A 24,168-nucleotide genomic window follows, 5' to 3' on the forward strand; every position below is an offset into this window, starting at 1 on the left:
TTTACTCTTCAGGACTAGAACGGCACTGTCAGTATTGAGGTTGGTATCCATGCTTAAGCAGGGAATTTTCCTTTACAGAGAATGACCCTGTAAGCCAAATACTTGCATTGTAACGTAGGAAATATGAACCACTGTGACTGTTTTAAACCTGCTCTGAGCCTGAGCCAAAGATCCAAAAAAAGAGGCAGAAACCAACTCCAGACCTGCGGCTCCCAGTCCACCAGACCATTCCTATTTTTGCATATCAGAGTCTCCCAGTGCTTAATGAGTAGTCCATAATTTGAATGAGGTAAGAGCAGTGAGGAGGAATTACTGAGTCTCAAATGACTTATTTATTACCACACCAATCTCACTCCTGAAGATTCCAAGCATCCTTAAAACATATGCCGCAGGATACCTGGTGCCAGCTGGCAGCTCTGCTCTTTAGTCACTGCTTTTCAACGCTTCCAATTGACATTTTGTCCCAGATCCAGAATCTAAAACAGAGTCTTCTCTGCTGGCTCAATCCAAGCAGCAAAGCCCTATAAAAACTTCCCTTGCTATTGGCACACAGGCACGTAGTACCCTGCACAAAATGATTCAAGAGTACGGCCGGGTCCAAGACTGATCTCTTTGGTTTCTGCTGCTGACATAATATATGCAGCAGGAGGCCTTCTACCTTCTGTTAGCTCTCCAAAATGAGAACTCAAGATCACAAAGAGGTTATAGCAAGCCTTTTGGATTTCAGCCAGTTGTGCACAGAACACAAAAGGAAGAGAATTCACCTTTAAATCACACAAGGTGATTTTGTCCACCATCGTCTCTCCCCATCCACGTCCTGGTAAAGTCTGGTTTATGCAAATGAAAATAAAAGTGTTATGCCAAGGTAAAAAATGTCCACATTAAAGAAAAAAAAAAGATAGAGTGGATCTCCCTGGAATGGCACACTGAGACTAAAACTCAATAATGAACCTTAAGGTTTGAACTGCAAGAAGTACTTTGGGAGTAAAAGGTATAAATAAACGTGCTATGCTGCAGAACCATCCTAGATGTGAGCACATTATGTGGTGCAGTAACACACTGGTGTGTTTTTCAATACTGAATTTACAGGTTAATGTTTCCCTCTATCATTTTCTCAAACTTCCCAGTGAACTTGAATTATTTTTTTACACTTATTTAGTTTAAGCAAAATACTCATTTCACAGCCTCCAAAACATGCAGCGCTCTGGTCCTACAGGGCCTTGGAGAGCAGAGCACAACACAGTCACTAATCCTGGTACTGACAGTCAGTATTCAATATTCACCCACTCTAATTAATAAAACTGTGCTGTTGCTATTTTTTACTAATAGAGGATTTCCAAAAGCAAATTGCAGCCATAAATTACATCATTACAGCCTTATATTATTGTTCTGTGAGGTAACAAATCTTGCAGAAAGACAATCAGCTTTGCTAGAGAAAAAAAACCACAGAGAACAAATCAGATGATTTGGACCTGATTAAAATTAATGTCAGTGGTACATTTTTTTTTTCCATTTGCTTGCTGAAATTCCCTCTCTCCCCAGTGTGCTGGCTTGCTGACGGTCATGCCATGGTGCTGGTGCTTTAAATATCAGGCATGATTTGCTTCTGAGGGAAAACCAATCCTGACTGTTCACTGTCTATGCTGATTTACTTTGCTGGGCCCTGCAGTTTAACTGTGGTCTAAAGACACACCACAGCAACGGGGCCACAGCCACAGGGTACAAAATTTTGGTCTGTTCATTCATTTCAGCACATGTGCAACAACATGGAGAGCTTGGGCAGTGCAGGAAGACCTTTGCATACAGGCCCTCTAATTTAGAAAGGTTAGTTTTGCTGTTAGTCCAAGCTTTGGTGCAGTTTTGGTACCCTTTTGATTCTGGGGTTATGAATAGATCAAATCCCATCCCCACTGCTGCTCCCCATGTCTTTTAGCAGCTGCTGCAGGAGGAAAGAGCCAGAAGCACAATGCCAGCTTTCTCCCCAGGACTGTGCTGAACCCTGTCCTGGGTTTTGGTCTTTTATCTCCCTCAAGCAGAACTATTGAGTTTGAAGTCCAGATTCCTAATGAATTCCATGACAAACATCCTCAGTGATGAGTGTCTGGTTGGATAATAAACTGTAAACTGAAAGCAGGGTAAGGCAAACATGCATCTGAGAGCAAAGGTGGAAAGTTGCTGGGATTTAATGTTTGGGGGTAGCTCATTAAAACACTGAAGCTTATAAAATACCTGGTGATTTTCCCCCCCATGCTCCCTCATTATCTTCCATTAGAGTAAAGCATTTTCTTGTTGCCTCGATAGTTTCACTGTCCAAGCTGTAACACCTCAGGACCTCATTAATCAGAGTCCAGCCCAAACAATTCAGAATTCTGCTAAGTAAATACTTCACCTGACTGTGAAGAGTGAGGCATTCCCCAGAAATTTTAAAATTCTCTTTACAGATCAAAATCATCATTAGAAGCTGCCAATTAAGAGAAATTGCTCCTGTTTTTCAGTAAGGGTCACGGCTATCCCAACTAATGCTCAAGCTTGCTCTGTCTGCCAACACACCTGGTCTGCTCTGGCAGACACTGTTCAGATGTCATCTCCCTCAAGTGACAGCAGGAGGAGGTGGTGGACACCTTTACTCTCTAGGGTAAACCACAAGTGTTTGTTGTTTGGAATTAGTTTGGACAGTGCCTGGACATGTATTTATGACTTAAGTCAAGACAAGTGTTTGTTAGCTAAAGGTAATGAGAAAGCTCGAGTTTAGATGAGCACTAGGACATTAACTTCCACAGGACAAGGCACAGTCTAGCAGTGGAGACTGCTGAGTACAACTCCCTTCCCAGCTCTGGCAGCAGCTCCTGAACAAAGCCCTGCAATGTTCTTCCATCTCCCTTTACATTCCTCTCAAATCCTTGGCAGCAGAAGTGCTGTGCTGCAGGAGGTTCAGTCAGGCACAGCATCTGCCTCCCTGTGTTGGCCATGGGTGAACTCTGGTCAAAGCCTGAAATGCTTAACACACACTACAGTCTCACAAATTAGGAACTTCTTCGCTTTTAAATTCCAGTCCTGTGTCAGCTGCAAACTTTTGCAGAATATCAGCCCCTGAAATTGGTCTCCTGCTCCTTCTGAGAAGTGCCTCTCTGCTCTCCTCCATCTGATCTGGCTGTGAAGGCAGCAAGGAGGGCACACAGGGTGAATACAGCCCTGAGCATCAAAATAGCCAGCCCTGGAATGTCCTTCTCAGGCACATCATGTGGGACCAGAGCTCACTTTCTGCTGGCTCTGCGTGGTCTCTGCTCACACGTGTGTGGCAGCTGTGAAACTGCCTTTGTGGTTATGTTAAACAACCAGAATTTTAACCAGCTGTCATTTCAAATATAAACTGTTATTTAAGATGTCTTCTTCTGATGGAGTGGCATCATAAACCTGAACCAACACTTAGAGCAGTCCCCAAATCCTGCCCAATGCATCACAAGAACAAAATGATCTCCAGAATCCACATGTGACACAACACAGTGCCATGAACTGACACCAGAATTACCTTCAGCAGAATGTGGACTTGACTCCAGCCAACTTGCAATGCTGAGAACCAGCACAGAAGCTCCTGTTATTATTAAGTCTTTTATTAATATCTCTCAGAGATCTTTAAAAATCTGGAAACCAGCTGGCCCCACCTCTCCTCAGCATTTTAAAATCTCAAAGTAATCCATTCAAGAGCATTGTCAGATATGAGGGCTGCTGGAAGAGGAAATTATTCATACTCTTGTGCTGCATAGAAAATCACATACAACTTGATCCAATGGAAATATTAATTCCAGCCAGATGAGATAGCCTTATTGATCCATTCTCATTTCCTGCAAAAGGTAGGACTGAATGTGATTGTAGTAAAGAAAAGCAAAACAGAAGCTAGAGGCAAAAGTGCAAGGGCTGTAGAAATGAAGACTGGGACTTAAAAAGGCGCTGTTGAAATGAGTCATTTTGAATTCTCTCCGTTGCCTGCATCTTCTGACCAATTTAAGATCAATGAACAACAATTCATCCGTTTTTTTGCTTTTGTTTCCTGATGGGCAGACAACAAAAGAGCCAATTCTTCACAGATAAGATTAATCAATAAGCATTGCTAGTCACAGCCTAGTGCACTACGTGACATGGCCAATTAATAAGCAGGTATGCAGGCTCCTGAGTTCTTCTGCTATAAACAGAGAGCAATGGCACAATCTTCAGTGAAATTATATCCACCATAAGTCTGGAAGGAATGTTATCCTGGTTTAAACAATTGCAACCTGCCATGATGGCAATTGTAGGCACAGAAGTGATCTCAGGCACTGCTTCTCCCTTAACACCTGGTGTTTCACACAGAGCACTCAGTGTGGTAACTGGGCTCTGAAAACTCCTGACTTCATGGTACTATTTAGGGCTTCACAGTTCATTTAAATTGGCCCAGTTACTATTACTAACAGTAATAGGATAGTCTTACATAAAATAAATTTCCTTCAGCTCACGGGGTTCATTTTATGTGATCCATAACTAAATTATCTGAGGCAGTACCTGTCAGCTGAAAAGCCTGACACGTCGATTATCTGTTTGTTTGTTTGTGATAAGCAAATCAGGAAATGGATTTTATCTTCTGGAAAGCTCCTCAGTGCCTGCTGCCCCTGCTTCCTTCAAGACTGAAAGATGAACAGGAGTGAGGATTCTGCACTTGTGTGACCTTGAACCAGACAGAGCTTTATGGTGTGAACTCACGGACTGTGCAGGGATGAAAACTCTATTTATTCAGGTCCATATTTTAAAATGGTATTACAGGGACTTCATTACAATGAAATACCTTAAAAAACCCTTTACCTTAGGGAATGGCATACATAAATGTGTGCATAAAACAACACTGCTTCGGGAGCTAAGTTTTTGATCATCTCTGTTTTCAAGGAAAGCAAGTTAAGAAACACACATAAAAGTGTCAAAAGCAGTTTTGGCTGAGTCACAGCTCTGCAGTAGGTCCATTCTCCTGCTTCTGCAGCAGGACTGTCAACACATTGAGTTCAGAATGCAAAGAAACACACAAACCAAGCACTTCCTAACGAACAACTACCACCGAGCAAAAAGCAGGTGTGGAATTGTCCTGCCTGATGAGCAGCTACACATTAATGCTGGGTTTGCCAGGTTACTCTGCACAAACACTTGGAACTTGGATTAACCAGAAGTTCACAGGATGCTGTTTCACAAGGAAAAGATGCTTTTACATCAGCAGAAAGGTAGATTATTATATCTTTTATGAGGCCCACTGGTACAGCTGAGGAGAAGAGACAAACTCCTGAGCACGTGAGGTGTGAAAGAGCAGCAAGAAACTTCCAGAGATGCCTGAGAGCTGTTCCAACTTTGGTTTGTAAGGAATTATCAGTGCATTACAGAGTCTGATGAATGAAACCTGAAAGACCCACTGAAAACCAGTATTAGTGTTATTTTTTTTTAAGAGGAAATACTCGTGGATAAGTTGCATGGCTTCCCATGGTGACAAATGTCTTCAAATTTAGACTAGAACTCTCAGAGTAAACTCCTGCCATTGAGTTTATGCTTCAACATTACAAATATCTGTATTTGTCACAGACAGGGATCAACTTCAGAGAGAGTTTATCCTGCTGCTGAAGGACTACTGCTTCAGTTCCATATACAGGGACCCAAATGGCCTTGCATAAATATTAAACAATTGATTCCCCATCTTCCTCCCATGAAGGAGTTTTCCTTTAATATTATGTCCTTATTGGCATCAAACAGTGCACTTACACAGGTTTTTTACCTTGTTCCATCCCAAAGCAAAATTTAATACTATTAAAAACATGCACTATCCATTTAAAGCATGAAAAGAAATCTCTTGCTGAGTTTCCCAAAACGTGTCCTCATGTTGAACACAAACATACAGATCTCTTCACTGGAATCTATAGTATGTGTGTTCACATACTATAGATGTGACCAATTTGGGGTATTTTAATCTAGCCAAGTGGAAAAATCAACGTAGTTGGCTACATTTGCTCATGATGGGATAGAAATTTTAGGAAAATTTGTGGAAAGTTAAAAAACCTTGTACACCTTAATTGGCAAGTTCTGAGGTTACTTGTGATTAATTGAGGAGGTTTTCAAAAGCAGCTTAGCAGATAATTAATTAAGCTCCTATGAAAGCACTTTCCTAATTGATCCTGCAACAAGCAAGATGAAATAAAAAAAAAAGCCAGAATAGGGCACAACTCAGACAGTAGATTCTTCCTGTCAGCAGACAGTGGGACATATTTTCTGGTTTGCCTTAAGAAATTCTTTTATTTTCTTATTTAGCTCTCCTACTTGATGAATTTTACACCTCCCAGTTTCGGTAGCTGTGGTATCTCACAGCTGCTGTGATTTAAGTGAGTCAAGAGATCTGAAGGAGGCACTGTGTGCATCTACCTTTCTCCATCTGCATCAAATGGCCTAATAAATGACATTACCTCTTTACAAATCTTGCCTCAGTTAACTATTGCTATTCAATGATGGAAATGCAACATATAAATTTAGTCTCATACTTTGAGTGAGACATACAGAATCTCATGCAGCCTGCATGGCACTGAGGGGATGGTTGTCCCAAATGCCACACTCAAGAGTTTGGTAGTGAGAGTACTACATATGTCTGACTAGGATCTATTTTGAAGCATCACTCCCCACAGCACTTAACTAAAATTCTAGTATGTGAGAGTTAGAAAGCAACAAACCAGTCAGAATTACGTTTTCCTAACTTTTCTGTCTCATTTTTCTCTCCAAATACCCTGAAGGATGACACGTCCTCCAAAATTACTCAGATTGATTAACTTCTGAGCTCAGGGAAAAAAAATATACTTATCTCAAATTTACAAGTCATTTTTTTCCCGGGGAAATGTTATTACACTTATTTTCAGTCCAGCAGTTTTGATATCTCTTGCTCCTATTATTTCACTGTAGTGTGCACTGTAGCAGCCTCTCTATTTTGCTGTTTCTTACTTGTACACACTATTTAGTGCAGTAGTTGGGCCCCTGGAACATGGATTCTACTAAAACCCTCTCTTTTGACTATATGATGAATTTCCATTGATTTTTCAGCAGCTTTATCCCACCACTTGCTCCACTGATCCAAGTCCTATAAGGCTCTTTTAAAATTTCAGGTTCAGTTCTTGCTGACAATGTCAATTCTTTAATCTCCTCCAAAATACTATAGCAACAATTGCCCTAATCTTCTGAAGACCACTTGGTTTTCATCTTACTACTTTTTTGTAATGTAATCAGGCATAGGGCAATAAAAGAGACATGATCTTTCTTGCTTCATAAGTTTGGAATGGCTCACATGAGACGTGCTTTACTCCGTGAGTCAGAGATAACCTTTATGTTATAGTCAAACCGAGCACAAGTTTGCTGCTTTCATCCCCAAAACACTGACTGGGATGCCCATCAGACCAATGGCAGAGACTCAATCAGATCCTACATCCCAACACACCACATCATCTTTGTTTTCTGGCCACCTTTACAAATTTGGAACGGCAGATTTGACTTCTCATGTTTCAGCAGTTTTGCTGTAGCAACACCCCATGCTTAAATCAGCAAAATCTCCTTTCCCTCCAGAGGATTACGAAACCCACTTGCTGATAAACAGTGAGATCTAATTTCTGGACACAATAATGGGCTGCTGCTTTGCAGTGTGTAGTGAAGATAAAGACTGTGGTCTGACTTCTCAGCATGTACAGTATCACCCTCTCTCTTTTTGGTGTGACTCTTGTTTCTGAGCAGGAGAAGTGCCAGGTAATCAGCTCAGCTGGAGATTAATGCCTAAATGAAGAAAGCACCCTGGCTGGGTATGCAGTGTTAGCTAACAGAAAACTCTGAAAATTCCCTTTATCTACTAATATCCTGCTAGCAAAGCCAATTTTACTTTGGTATCCCATCCAACTGGATTCTGTTAACATAGTATATTTTGGCTCCAGCTATGTGTTATCACAAGGTACAGAAATGAGATAAACACAAGAAAGCTTTGCAAAGAGAAAGGTTTAATGATTTCATTGTTTGAACCCTTTGCACAACCCAGAGTGCCTGCTGGTAATCTGTTAGGAATAAAGGCTTTTGCCTTACATGATTTATACAAGGCTAAATTCATTCATTCAGACCTTCAGTTCTTAAAGGAACCCTTGTAGGCAGATGAATTTTAATGTAGAATAGACACAACTCTACAAGAACCCTGTATGCAAGTGCAAAGGCATTGCACCCTGACAGGGATATTAAAATCTTGATTCCCTGAGATATGGAATGCAGAGAAGAAGTAGATGAATTCTTCCATGAAATGAAAAGGAAGATGTGAAGTCTATTGTGATGTCTATTGTTTGGTATTGGAAGGCATCCACCCCAAAATAAAATCTGACCATAAAATTCTTCTTTACACACATTCTCAAGTCCTTAGAGGGCAGATGCTCAAACATGTATTCCCCGTTCAACCTGACGGGTAATGAGGACAATTATTTCCCTCTCAGATTTGAAATGCAGTCCAGGCTTTCTGCTGACTTAACAGACTGTGGATCAGGAAATTGCTGGGCATGACCTCATTTCATATGAGCAGCAGTTTTACTCTTCAAAGTGGAAGAATATATTGAGGACTAGGACTTCCAGGAAATAATACTCATCTAATTATCTGCTGAACACTGTTCAAAGAAAAGATTGCCAGAATTACGCCACCAAGATTATGCACAGGAGAGGCTAAATTCACAAGAAGGACAGATATGTCCAACTCATCTTCCAAACCCTGAGCTCAAACACTGACTAATGGTGGCACATGCAATTCCTCTATTAATTGCCACTTGGTCCTGTTCCAGGTACCTGGCAGCTTTCTCCCTTTCCTGAGATTCAGCACGATTTCCAAAATACATGCTCAATGCCTACTTCACCTGTGAGCATGGAATAAGTTCTCAGCATCTACCTGAATCCAACAGAAAAGAAAATGCCTGCCTACTAACAGCACACCTGAGATGGTGGAGAGTCCTGTGAAACGTCTTGTTTTGCTAAAACACTATTTTAACCCAAGGCATGAAAGTCTGAACTTCATCCTTCTTAAATGTATTATTGAGGCTCTTATTATTTTCTGTTTCTTACTTGAAACCAGAAGTTCTTACACTATTAGGGAATCAGGCAGCAGAATTAGTATCGGGCTCAGCCTACTAAGGACCAAGAAACTTGAGGCTTTAGCAGAAGGTCCTTGAGGCCCTCTGAAGTTGCTCTACAGCTTCCAAGTTTGAGCCATGCAATGGAAATAAGAAATGGGAAGAAAAATCTACTTAGCTTTGTGTTACCAGCTGGAGGAAACCATGCACGCCAGAAACTCAGGGTTTAAATCTGAGAGAGATGTTTAAAGTGGCAGCATCCCTTCCCTCCGTGGGAAGTTTATAATCCTGTGATGTGCACAGACCCTTGAAGGAGGGGGTGATTTTAGCAGGCAGTCCCCTCCAGCTATAACTGGGGAGGCAGGACAGAGAGCAGCACTCCTGTCTGAGGCCAGCACACGTTTTCTGAGATCACACACAAGCTGGACAGAACAACAGCTAAAACAGGTTCTTACCATTGCCAGTGGAACAATCCCAACGAGGTCCTTCTGGCAGATGAAGATTTCAGACAGGGTGATGTCCGTGGTCCCCTTCCGAGGGTATTCCACCTGCCAGGTGATGGGCTGTGTTCCCGACAGGCTGCTGAAGCTGGTGATCTCAAAGTTCAGCTGCACCACCTCGTGGAACAAACTGTTGCTCCTGAACAGAAGAAAACAGGGAAAGGGAAGAGCTATTACTTTTGCTGGAGAAAGCAAATGAAGTGAATCGTGTTAGTTCCTGGAAAATGAAGCTGTTTATGCCAAGGTATAACACAAAGCCTTTTTCAATCTGCAACCACTTCAGAGCATGCAAGCTGGAATTCTGCTAAAAGGGTCAGCTGCTCTTACAATGAGCACTATGGAGACATAAAATCCAAGTTATTGCATCTGATGAAAGCAAAAGATACTTATTCCATTACAAGTTTTATATGATTTTATAAGTATGATTCAACCCTACTGCAAGATGGATTTGATCCTGATCAACCAAAGTTAAGTCCAGTGCAGCTCATGAAGACTGAAGAGCCCAGAATTAGTGCAGTCAAAAAGAAAACCAAGGTTTGTTTTACATGTTCACCACCAAAATCATACAAATCCTCAGCAATGAAGCTCAGTGTAATTGAATTTCATATGTGCTGATGGAAGCCATTAAAAAAATTAACAAGATTAAATGGTAAAATGACAAGATTAGTCTAATCTTAGAGGTGAACTCTAATGAAAATCTCAGGCAGCTGAGACCAAACAGAAAGAACAAAGCTATATATAAATATACCATGAACTCAGTAAGACTATTTGAATAACAAATATGAAAAGACATGCTGAAAATGTTTCCTTCACATTAAATTTCTTTAACTACACCAGAAATAATAAGAATATATGAAAGAAATTTGCTGGACTATCTGCTGCTTTAATTAAAAAAAGAAAAAAGTACAAATTACTTTCATCAGAAATTATACATTAACTTTTCTGGAACTTTCCAAATGTCTTCCCACAGTGCAGAATGTCTTAATATTTCACAGAATATTACTTCAATCTAACCCCACGCTGTAATAATTTTAAAATGAGGAGAATGACAGGCATCTTCCTGGCTTCAGTAACCCAATCCCAGCTCCATCACACCTTTGCCTGCATTCATCACATAACGGCTTCAATTTTCCCTCTCCTCTTTATGTACAATACATGAAGGCCCATTTCTGAGAAAATCCATCAAGAACTGATCATGTACAAAGCACTTATATTCTCAAGTGCTAGACTTTCTTTTTACCTCTGAACAGAAATCACCATTTTTTGCTACTTAAGACACATTCTCTGCTTTACTTCACATGATTACTTTGAAAGCAAAATGTGCTCCCCTGATAATTATTATTTTGATTATGGGTTTTCATTTGGATGGCTTACTCTGAAAAGTCTTAATACTGCCTAATGCTTTAAATTTATTTCCTTGCTGTTTTCTTGCTGCGTCAAGAGAGACACATTGTACCACTTCTGCAATAGGGGCACACTTCCTCCATGCATTTAAAGAGTCATTTTGGGTGGAAATGTGACAGATGGATGGGTTTAGCAATTCATAACTCAAGACCAGCCTATTGCCATTTGAAGAGTTCCTACTAAATAAATCTTACAGCTTGTAAATACAAGGCAACTGCAACAACTGTAGTTTACACACTTCTGGGACATCTCAAAATGAATATATACCGGATTGAACTTTGTCATTTATTTGAAAACATGATTATATGCAAAAATACCTGAATCACCTGAACTACAGTTTTCATTTAGCTGTTAAAGGCACCATTATGCCTTAGATTAATGACACCTGAAATGATATAATTTTCACCATTTCTAGTTCTGATGCTTAGTAAGTGACAGAGCAGAAGTTTTCCCACGTGATTGACTATCTCGGTGCTTCCACTTACACTAAACAGAGAATGAACTCTTGCACATATCAAAGCTGCTCTAAGAGCTAATGTACCTCAGGAAAGTTTTCCAGATCATGAAGTTTGCATGCATTTCTCCAAACAGCCTCTGAGCAGGTGTGAAATGTGCAGTTTTACAGCCAAAGCCTCCCAATTCTGCCAGCAGAGTCAGAGAGCTCCAGGTGGGAAAGGGCTCATTTCCAGCCGGCCCACGGACTCCTAAACCTCTTCTCCCTTTCACTACAGACACAGCTGCCTGCATTTTGCTCCTAGGATTGAAGGAGAGGCTGTGTGACACACACAAGGTCATTGGGACACTGGGACAGGGTGAGGAACTGATCTGCGTTTTTCCAACTCTCTTGTTAACCACTGCACCACCATTCTGGCTTCACTGGGAAACACAGCACTTGATTCTAATCTTACAAGGTCCTCAGGACCTTAACATCATTCTGTAACTGAGGCATATTTTGGATAATTGAAGAGCTATTCTGTGAAAGAAATCACTGTTATCACCTTTGACAGCCTCAAAACACCTGCTGAATTTGGATCTCCAGTTCTCACCCAGCACTTGGTATCACTCATTGAGCTGCTGTGGCCAAGTATCTCCTTGACCCTGACAAAGACAAGCTGCCTCTTCCCAAGGTATGAAGTGATGGTGGTGGAGAGATATAAAAAATGCCACCAAAATTCATGTACAGAATTCTGTAAAACTGCTAAAATATTTCTTCTGTAAAACACATGATATAAAATATAAAAAAAAAAAAAATACGCGTGGTAGAAGAGAAAGGTTTCCTTGGCACTTTTCCAGGATGACCTGCATAATTATTTCAACACCTCCATCTGTGAGTGATGCACCCACCTCCCTCCACAGCGACACAGCCTTTCTACAATGTCACACTCTCACCAGTTTCCTCCTTCTCTCTTCACACAGAAGAAACAGAGAGATGATCAACAGCTGGGAAAGCATCCACTCGAAAAAAAATATGCCTTCGGAGATGTGTAATGGCTGAGAAAAAAACTTCTCGTGAAGCACATTTAATGTTCAGAGCTTGTTCACTGACTGAAACAGCAGTTCCTTAATATCCAACATTTAGAATCGCTCAGCAGCCGGAACAGCAAGTAATTATAAAACTTTTCTAAAGTACACAGCACGTAGTGATTACAAATGAAGCTTCCTGAAGGCAGGGTTTCTAAGGAATTGCTCCAGGGTGGATATATGAGTCTAATTTGATTGGATTGAGAGTTCCCCTGGGCCAGTTCACTCCTTGGATTTATTTTAATTTATAAATAGGCTAATCTTTCATCAGATTGGACCACGTGGAGTAAGGACTCCCTTTGAACTGCTCAGCAGCCACAGGGGCTCTGGGGCTGGGCACACGTTCACCAGCGAGGAGCACTGAACCCACAGCTACTCTGGCTGGAGCAGATGGGCACTGATGAGGTGCTACTCGTTGGTCACAGCAGCTGAGCCAGCGGGTCAGTGATGGGGTTACTAATTCACCGGTGGCACAGGCCAGCAGTAAAGTGCTGCCCCGGGAGAACGTGCTGCAGAGCCGTGGCAGTGCTTCTGAGGGGCACGGTTTTAGAAAAAGAAGGTGGAATAGAAATATTCTCTTAATGGAAAGACAATAAAAATTGCATAAAAGGCAAAACAGAAGTGACACTGCGAGAAACTGCCACGTAACTCCCCAGCTCCTGACAGTTCTATGGACAGGGACACACACTTGTGGTATCAGCTAGTGTTACTCTGACCAGGACTTTTGATTTTAGAATATTTTTGAGTATGATATTAAGCATTTTCAATAATTTATTGATCACTCAAACCTTCAGTGCCCTGAGAAATATTTAACCCAGCACTGGCTGTATCAAAAGCTGCACTTAACCCTTGCTTCAAGGCAGGGGATTTAAAACGTGGTATCACGTATACACAACCCATGTAAGCTCATGGATAGATGTGGGTAACAGAAGCAAAATAGATTCTATTTCTCTGTAAAGGTCTAGAAAGAGGTGGAACAATGTTAAACCTGTCAATGTTGAAATGGTTTGTACTGGCCATGCAAGGCTAGGGCTCAGCTGAGCCCAGAACTAGAGAGCCAAGGGCCCAGCACTGCAAAGGCTTTCACAGGGTGCAGGGGGAGAGGATAATTACTGAGAAAATATCTCAGCTGATGCAAGATCCATAAACAAACAGAAATCTTTGCTGAGTGCCCGTCTGCATGTGCAGTCCAGGAGTCTCTGATGGGAGATTTCGCAGTGCTGGGTTATTGCTCTAAGTAATAGAGCAGTTTCGACTCTTAAATGAGTGAATCTTAGGACTGCTACGGGCTAAATCAATAATTTCGATTTATTACAGTGGCTCTCAAAAGAGAAATTTTAAAAAGCTTAGATTAAGAACATTTTTTAGCCATCCTTTATTCCAACAGATTTTTTACTGAACGCGCCTGGGGATCCGAGAATACTTCGACCTGCTGAAAATTTAGCAACTCCTTTCTTCTCTAATGCTATCCAGTCTGACAGTGACATCTTAATGCAAGATCAGCACTTACTAAATGACATAAAAAATTGAGAAGAGTACAAACCCCATTATCCCTCAGTTCCATTGCACATCTTAGTCTTCACTAAAATGAACGTACTGGAGCACGTTATTACCATGTGAAGAGACAAACTCCTCAAAAGCCAAAGTGGACCCCAGAGCAATCTGTACTTTAGCTCACCCACAGATGCACACCAATGCCTCTTCCCAGTTTGGAAAAGGGGTAATGGCCTACAGGGCATATGTTCCTCTAAGAAATTTTCAGTTTCTAGCTCTTCTGCATCTTTTCCTAACCCCATTTGATAACTGGGACATCTTCAGTGGACACACCTGAGGACCAGGATGAATCACGGCAATTTTAGAAAAATTAACAACACACAGAACTGGAATTTGGTCTGGAAAGTGTGACTGAGGATGACTTTAAAGATCACAGAATGGCTTGGGTGGAAAGGACCCTAAAGATCATCGAGTCCCAACCCCCTGCCATGAGCAGATCCACCTTCCACTGGACCTGGTTGCTCAAAGCACGGTCCAACCTGGCCCTGATGAAGTTATGTGGGAGCTCTTTGCACATCAATTCACTTCCCCAGTCAGCACTCAGCTAATAAAGGGTGGGTCATTAGCAACCCAGGTTCATTTGAATCATTTACCTGTGAGCTAAATGCTGTAATATCAACCCCTGGGACCTTTAGCCATCCATTTCTCACCTGAAACCCTTGATCAAATGGAGTACAAATGCTTAATAGAAGTTTCTTTCAGCAAGGCCTTAATAAGAGCTGTTACAAAGTTAATCCTCTTGAAAAAATGTGGAAAGGGTGTAGTAATTACAGAATAATGCTAATTACCAGAGACAAAATGCAGTTTAAATATCTTATTTTGCAATATTAGCCCGGCTTTCATCTTTCAACCATAAAAACCAGCAGAGGAGAAAGAAAAGGAAGATCTATTTTGACAACTAACAGATAGGGAGGACATCATTTCATGGAAAACTACCACATTAAAACTATTATGAAGGTCTTCAAAGGAAAATATCCAAGGTATAACTTAGCAAACTCTTGATCAAGATAGCATAATATATATGTGTATCTTCAAAAGGATGATATAATGCTGTACTTGATTTCTTTGTACAGTCCAGATCAGACTTAGATTACTTAATAAGGTTTCTTAGCTTTCTTGTCATAAACTGTGATATAAAACACAGCTTTTTGATTAAGGTATTTTGACTAAGACAGGAAATCTCATTTCACTCCCCAGCTCTTCCACAGCATCCTTTAATGACCTCAGGCAAGACATGAAGACACAGATCCTTACAGCTAAAATAAAATCAATAGGAATTAGGCATCATGGGGCTTTAAAAACCTCTGGTGCCTGTCTTCTACTTTAGGCCCCTGAATATGGTACCTTCATCACGTTGGTCCTGAGCCCCAGGATCTCAGCTGGATTTAATCACATGTGGGTTGAGGAAAGAGTTTAGACACTCATGGTTCAACTGCTTCATTAGACTGGGAGCTCCCATTTGGGAGGGTAATTCTTAGCTGGTGAAATATGCACTGTCTGGGTGGCACAAGGTAGAGAGAGCCTGGGGTGGGATATTTCTGTGCCTTTATTTCACAGGTGAACAGGGTGAATAATAGTTTTTTCTTCTAGTCTCAAAAAAAAAAAACCCCACATGCCATGTCTGACCTCTCTGTCCAAGCCTTGCCTACAGATACCACTCTCAGTGATGTCACACTGAGGACAAACCACAAAAGTCATGTTGCTAATTAGAGTCCAGAAAAACAGAATTGCTCCTCTCTTGGACAGGCAGAAAGCTGATATTCCCTGAGGGAGGAAGACCTGACCAGGGATCACAACAACTCACCAGTTTCTTCCTTCTTTGCAGAGCACTTTTTAAGAGTCACTAATCCCCAATAAATGCTGCAGTGAAGACAGCAGGCTCATTAGTCTTCTCTGATACTACATCACATGCAGGCACAAGGTAGATGAGATTGATTTTTCCCTGTTCCCAAAGGAATCAGGCGTGTGCCCCTCTCCCTCAGACCGGTGCCATCATGGAAAGGCTACGTGCAAATCCCAGCCCTGAGCAACAGCATCTCCCAACTCCATTTCATTTCCCATTCAGTTTGCTCAAGATATGAGTCTGCTAATGTCTTCATTATAATTTCAGATAACAAAATACGTAGGCAGATTGGTCAAGAAATAAGCTTTCACAGTGATTCATCATCTCTTCCTGCCTCTGAGAAGGACACTTAGTATTCATTCAGCGCTGGAACCTCTCCAGAATCACTGTAAGTAAGCAGTATTTTCCTCTTTTGGGGACAGCAAATGTGTAAGCACTGAAAAGCTTCCAAGGGACATCACTGGAAAGGAGACCCTGAGCAGAGATTTTTAGAGATTCGCTCCAAACCCAGTGCTTTCACTTGGAGAAAGGAAATCACAATCATTTTCATCAGCAGCATCAGATTTTATGGCTCTTTCAGCCTGCTAAGATGACATACACAAAAGCATGTTTTATCATTCACTTTTAATTGCTTACTTTAACTGTTTGGGAGCAGCCAGTGAAACATATTCAGAGGCAGGAGAACACCTTTGAAAAAGGAGCTTATATAATGGATTTTCTGTTTACAAATATCTTGCATGGGTGTTTTATTCCATTTATAATCAAAAGTACCCCTGGAATTGATATAGAACAAGGCACTCCATAAACTAAATCCATTTATGAGCTGGATGGACTCAGCCTCCACTTTCAATCTCCACTTGTGTCGGTCACTCACACCAAGCCCTGCTTGCAGAAACTACAATACAATATGACTCAAGAGCAGGACACCAACCTCCTGAGCACTCCCAGGTGCCAAACTGATACTCTCCAGCAGGATATAAAAAAATCAAGGTACACACAATTCACAAATGAGACTTTGAAAACATGATGGAAGTGGCACAGAGGTGTAGAAGGGTCTGGTTACTGGAGCAGCCTCAAACAGGCTCCCCCTTCCAGTGAAGATGTGTCAGGTGCTGTGGACAAAACAAGTTGATTTCTATAACTGGTTACTGATACTGGACTGTGCCAGACAGGTGTGGTCTGTTATGCCCTCAAATGACACTTTGATCAAAGGAAGGGACACAGCCCAAGTGTTGATTGCTGTGCACAACATCCCCCAGGTACCGCCAGTGTAAGAGGATCTCACACCTGCTTTAAAACAAACTGAAGATGAAACTGCATTATGAACCAGGTGGCAAGAAAAATCATATTGATATGTAACTGTGCATGCAAATCAGGTGTGAGATATGCACATCTAATTTAGGAGTCAGGTGGCTTCAGATCCCAGCTCCTATAGTTTTTGCTGTGTTGGGTTTTTTTACAACTCTGCCAGAATATCTGCTTTTTGGCTATGCTTAAAACTCCAAAAATATTTGCATAAATATGTGCATAAAGATCCCCATTCCTTCTCAACAGAGAACCTGCCTACTGGAAAAACACCTACAAAGTTAACCATTCACCAGGCATGTAAAGCTGACAAAATATCTGCATTTTGTAGAGGCAACGGACGTAAAGAAAGCACACGTTTAATGGTTTAGAAAAGGAAAAAAATCATATCAGTAAGTGCTGAATATTGTGGTGAAGCAACTAAGAAAATAATACAAAGTTGAACTAAACTGGTTTTTCAAACTTGCTGGCCATGGATAAAGTCCATGGGGTGATGAACAGTCAGGTTGTGGATGACACCCCCGTGCTTCCCCTTACATTCCACTTGGAACAACTGCAGCTTTTCAAGTTCAAATGCACAAAGAAGGAAAGGGGCTTTTTCAGAGCAGAAGCAATGATCAGCAACTGGTTGATGGCAGCTGTTTGAAGAGACCCCCAGTTTAGCTGAAGAGTTTTTCTAGCTGCCTGAATAGAGAGAAAAAGACCTTGAAATGAGCGGTGTCCTCTGAGAAATAAGCTCAACAGCTGCAATTTCATCACAGAGCAAACCCAGTTTGTGTGGAGTCCCTTGGACTAGAAGCTGCAGGGAATTGAATAATACTGTGCTCAACCTCGAACTAGAGAATATCAGTCTGGGGAAGGTGGAGAAGTAGTTTTATCTCTAGGAAGTCAATCTATTTTTGCAAGTTTCACTAAGGAGCTCTCTGCAGCAGGAATGCATTCCTTTTCCCCAATCTCAGGCTGTATCTCCTGTCTCAGACCATATTATTCCCCTTATTAGTGCTTATAGAATATAGGATATACTCCTTTAATCCTACTCTTTTCCTGTAAATTCTCTTTAATGTTGTGTGCTGCTCACATGGCCTTTCCTATGCTAAAGTAAAATATAATTATAGCAGAAAGCTAAACCAGTCTAAGGAAAACACAGTCTGAGCAGCAACAGCAGGATAAATACTGAGCTCAGCTGAAACTCCATGTAAATGGGAATGACAGGGGAGAAAACTGAGAGGAGTCAGGTACAGTGGTCTAATTCAAATCTACAGATTATCCCCCAGTTCACTATTTTGGCATTGTCAGTCTGGCCTTTACATGGTGACCATAAAAAAGAGTTTAGATATGCAGGAAGAACACACATTAAATATCACTCTGTGCACATTATGCAGGCAGTTCACCAAATCTGTCCTCAAAGGAATATGAAAGGAAAAGAAACCAACCCAAAAGCCAGAAAAATGTAGGATAAGGTGGACGCTGACATGAACCAGAGAATTCCACTGGGATGGGGAAAACAGTAAAGCAGCACATCTGACACTGAGAGACACCCAAACATCCCATCACAAGCAGGGAAGCTTCCTAAAGTAAGACACAGGCAGTGTAGGTTAGACAGTAATAAAAAAGGAAGTTTTAGCTTTTTCTCTCTATTGTTTTCCTCTCCCTGAAAGGGTAAAAATGGAGAGGAAGCAGCAGGAGCCATGTGAGACAAAAAAGTCTCTGCTTTGAGTTCACAGTGAAAAATCCCAAAATGAAGTTGGCTGGGGTGTTTCATTTTACTTTGCCTTTCTTTTCTAGTGGAAGGTGTCCCCATTCATGGCAGTAGAGTTGGAACTAGATGATCTTTGAGCTCTCTTCCAGTCCAGGCCATTCTCTGATTCTACAATTCCCTGTCTGCTTTCCCTGTCCTTTCTCCTTCTCCCTCTTTCTGCATGTTTAAAACAAGAGAGGGAGCTGGTGCTAGTGAATGTCCTGGGGAAATCAGACAAAAATGTGACCAATTTCAGTCTGCAGTTATAAACCAGCTCTTATTCAAATTTACAGACATCGTGGACCCCAGGGCTTTCGGTATCCACAGTTCCAAAAGTCTGATGGACAAACCTTTATTTTACAGTTCATAAAGCAAAGCTTAACAATGCTGCCTTCCTAATGCCATCACAGCTCTCACTTGTTGTAAATTTAGAAAGAAGCTTATTAAAAGCAGAACCAACATAAATACTGGAGGTAGATCCATTACCTTTCATGATACAGTTATTTGGTGGCTAACTCCGGTAGTTCACTACTCCTGTTCAAGGATAATAAAAGGAAAAATGTCCCCATGACATTCAGTGACAGAAATGTCATTGCTGAAGTGCCTATGATGTGCAATTAACATTTTTAAGGAGCAATTTAAAAGGATACTGTCAAGGCTGATAGATTTGAGATTGCACCAACTATCTATGTTTGGATTTCTGCATAATTCAGCATCTCACTAGCAAGTTCACCCTTTCACTTCTGGATATTTATATTTTTCTTTCTCCTTATGTCTACTGCATTGAGGGTACTATATATATTTATCATTATATAGATTTATTATTCAAGGCCAGCTTGGATGGGATTTGGAGCAACCTGGTCCAGTGGAAGGTGACCCTGCCCATGGCAGGGGGGTTGGAACATGATGATCTTTAAGGTCCTTTCCAACCCAAACCATTCTATGGTTCTATGACTTCTCCCCCATTCCAACATTAATGTTGTGTCACAGTTGCAATCATCAGAGTTTCTACCCAAAGAAACATTTTCCTTTTTCTAATGTTTTGTTTTCCACACACAAGCAACTGTTTTCACAATAAAAAATACTCCGTTTAGAAGACAAAAAAGTAAGTTGTGGGGCAGTTTGTAAGCAGTTTGCTGTTAGGGTAGAGATAAAAAAAAGTCACTCTGTATTACTAATGAAGGCATTGTCCCCAGGAGGATGGAGACTTCAGATCTAGGCTCAGCGTGTTTGTGCGGAGGATACAAGTCCTGGATCTTTGTTCCTTGGCATTCATATCCGACACTTCTGCTTTGGAGAATGAAAAGGCAGGAAAATACAGAAGACATTTGGAAGAAACCATCTTTAGGCAAAACGTTCATCAAAGTTTCTAGGAGATTCCAGCTACTTTTTTAAGATTTCATTGGACGACAACTGAACATTTGTATTCGCAGCTAAGATGTTTCTTCCAGGAGCTGATAGTGGCCATCGGTTTTCAGGCAGGGCGCAGATGCTCCTGTCTGACTGTCAGGCACATGAAGAGCAATGTGTCCTCAATATTTCAAGAAGACAAATGAAGGAGACATGATCCTAATGTTAAATGGCCTGTGAGAAAAGCAAGTGCCTACTCGACTGACAAAACACTTACAGATAAACTCCAAGAGCAACTTGGAAGTGATGCCTCTGACATCTCTGGTTCTGTCCAAATCAGGTTTTCCCCTACAGCTCTTCAATTAGAAAATAGCTATGTCTAATTTGTTGGGAAAACTCAGTATCAAATGCACTAAATAAGGCCCCAGTTCAAAGCAAGAAAACACAGTGGATTCGGACGAGGCTTTTGAGAGACGTCGTGCTTTACAGAGGTGACTTTCCATTGCTAGGAAAAGAAATTCATCTTAACTTGACCCTCAGGAAGAGTGTAGGAGTGCTAGGGGGAACCAGAGGCTCCATCATATCAGAATACTCTTTAAACAACAGCAAGAATTTTATTGTAGAAAGTAATAAACAGGAGTCTAGCACAGAGTCCCTCCATGCACCAGAGTTACACGTTTGCCTCACTGCCCAAAGCAAAGACTTAAAACTCTGCTGTGATTTTTTCCAAGCAATCATGACTGCCTTTTTATACCCTTCTTACTATGGTTTTTTTAGCACTAGGTGAATCAAAATATGTTTCTATGTAATTATACAAATGACATTTAGGGGACACTGCCAAAAAGAAGGAAAAAAGATTCTAAAGAACAAGCTTTCCCTTTGTTACTGAAATCTTCAAGAATATTAGTCACTGTTCCTGCTCTTTGCTGACTTTCAACACTTTGTTTGATCAGACAGGTGGAATTAGACTGATGAAAGTCCAGCTTTACAAGGCTTGGAAGAAATGCAAAGCCAAAAGCAAAAGCTCCTCTGCACACACAGTGGCTGCATGTGGGATTAGGGAGGTGCAGTGCTCAGCCAGATGAGAAAGAGCACAAAGAAGCAGGAGAAATCATGTTCACCACAACACACGAGTTTAAGATGATGCACCTGTTATAACACTACTTCTTATGAAATCACAATCTGCCATCAGCATTCAGTGCAGGCATGAATTAGCCACTTGGAAGGCAAGGAAAGAAGAAGTGGAAATTAAAGATTTGTGGTCACGTGGGATGAAATTCAGCCTGGAGTGAACTGTCCCACACAAATTCATGTATCAGAGTTGAACTCTGAGAGTCACAGTGCAGACAAGGAGAACATCTGCTGAATCACCTGAATCACCCGAATCACTCCTGGGCTTCCTTCTGCTGCTTCAATCTAGCCAGTAGATAAGTAAGTCCAATTAGTTTAATTTAAAATTAAGAGTTATCTTCTCTCTAAATGAAAATGGAAGAGGAAAAGAGTAGAAAATCAATCCTACAGGGAAATCCTCCCAGCAGTGGACATTATCAGATTCACAGTCCTCTTCTCCTGGAAGGTACTTGGAGGAGATGGAAAAGCTTGAGGAGGTTTGTGTGGTGAGAGAGCCACGTGCTTGGTTCTTTACCAGTTTCTAAGGGTGAAGTTCATTTTCAAAGAACTGCCCCCATCCTTCTCTGCACTTTAAACTATAGATGGTCTGAAATGGTGTGAGTTTCCTATCTAAAGGTTTCCTTCATTTTATAAACATGATCTGGATTGGAACAATACTGACTTTCTACTGAATCTCTAAGTCCCAAATCCTATCCATTTGTCCATCAGTTATCTCATGGCCCAATCTGTCCCTCTCTAATCCTGCCTCAACTACTTCTGCAGGAAGAAAAAGCTTGATGCCAGAAGACACTTTAAAAATTATGGATTTCATTAACAATTTCCTCCTTTACCCCCATCCAGGAGGCCTGGCCTCACGGTGCCAAGGGCCACATTACTGTGGATTGCAATGTACCACTGCTCAGCCACTGCCAGCAGTTCTGGGTTGGAAAGGACCTTAAAGATGATCTCATTCCAACCCCTCTGCTCCAAGACCTGTCCAACCTGGCCTGGAACACTTCAGGGATGGGGCAGCGACGGCTTCTCCGGGCAACCTCATCTCAGCTGTTCAACTGGGGCCTTCCAACTGCATTTCCACCTTTTTCTGCATGTTAAGAAATCTTCTCACACTTGTTAATTGCTCCAGGATGAGAACAGCAGCAGAAGTGACTCCACAGCTGCATGAATGTCAGATAAGAGACAATTCCTAAAGACAAGCATTCGATGTCTGTCAGCCCAAGCTGTGCTCTGCTCTCATCTGAACTGCCAGTGGGAAACACATGGCTGAGTGCAGGAAAACCCGAGAACACTGTCAGGGATTCTTGTTTGGTACAGCAGCCTTGCAAGAGCAATACGAAAAAAAAAGGTTAAAAAGGGGGAATGATGACAGACAACTAAACTGGGTGGTCTTGGAAATTAGCAGCACCAATATAAAGGAGTTTGCCCCTTGCAGCCTCCTCCCAGCTACAGATCCTTAATCTAGTTGGATTTTCCTGGGGTAGCAATCTGTCAGATGCATCTCCTTCAGAACATGAGTATAAAAGGAGAGAATCATGGACACGCTACTATTCCCCTCAGCACGCAGCACTTTTTCTTTAAATACAGTAAACAGAGTGTGCAGAAAATGATCCATCTATTAAAATTTGTGTCAACATCTCCCCAAACTCTTGAAGCTGTACAGTGGATACTCCTAACCATTCTCCTGTGTCTGAAAAATCAGTCTGATGACAGCCCTGAAATCCGTTCCACGCGACACTTTGGTCCTGACCTTACGTTCAATCGAGTCAATCGTTGTTCTGCTTTTGATTTTGATGGGAGTGGGGCCACTGTTCCAGTGTCACCTCTCCTGCACCCTCAGGCTCTCTCTCCAGCAGCACTGTCAGCTTAGAGAAGCCAGGACAATTTGAAAGTATTTTCTAAAGCCCAAGGCAAACCAAGAGATGACCTTTTCCACCAGCAGAGAGCTGCTTATAGGCTGCTATTGAATATTCCACCAACTGTAATGCTCTGCTCCCAGAGATGACCCGGCTGTGCTGCGTGTGAGATGGGTTTTCCTTTGCTGTCCCTCTCCCACCACTAATTCAATGAATTGGGGTCACAGTCTGATTCTCTTCTGTTCTGCACCTTTGTTAGCACCCTCACCTGGGACCAGCCCTGTGCTGCAGCATCACTCAGCAGATCATTCCACATCAGGCTGCAAAGGAGTGGGGAACAAACAGTAACCCTTTCTTTGCTTTGGGATTATTTCAACAGAGGGAGATTTCAGGAATGCACATGGCAGAGTGACTGTCCATGCCTGGCCATGAGAAGAACATGTTTGTGTCTGAGTTATTTTGGTCACAATATAAGAAAACAGCTGTAGCTGCAGTGATCTGAGTTGTTCAGGTCACCTGAAGTACCCTGATCAATCTGGTGCTTCTGTATCACAATAGAAATGCAGGTGGGGTTGGTTCAATGGAATTCATGTTAAAATCCCTGAATAAAACCTTTCCTCTCCAGATACTTTAGATTCCAGCTAATGCAGAGATAATGTCACCGTGCCCTACAGTGGTTTGAAGAGCTGAATTTCCAGGAGTGTTCAGCTCTGCTGCTCTGGTGAGGGAACAGTGCCAAGGCAACATGGGACATGCAGAACTGTCAACTACAGGTCACAAAGTGCTGCAAATGTCCTGCTGTTGCTGACTGCAGAATATAGAATTTGTACCAGGAAGAAAGAGG

General features: G+C 41.6%; 1 protein-coding gene across 1 annotated transcript in view; it reads right to left on the bottom strand.

The window, feature by feature from the left end:
* TMEM132C (transmembrane protein 132C) overlaps positions 1-24,168 on the bottom strand; it is a 201,797-nt gene that overhangs the window by 43,230 nt on the left and 134,399 nt on the right. The window contains exon 4 of the mRNA XM_027652327.1: positions 9,584-9,767. Coding sequence (XP_027508128.1) covers positions 9,584-9,767 — 184 coding nt within the window. The remainder of the gene's footprint in view (positions 1-9,583; positions 9,768-24,168) is intronic.

The sequence above is a fragment of the Corapipo altera genome, unplaced genomic scaffold (assembly GCF_003945725.1).
Source record: "Corapipo altera isolate COAL_440 unplaced genomic scaffold, ASM394572v1 67, whole genome shotgun sequence".
In the NCBI taxonomy this organism is placed as follows: Eukaryota; Metazoa; Chordata; class Aves; order Passeriformes; family Pipridae; genus Corapipo; species Corapipo altera.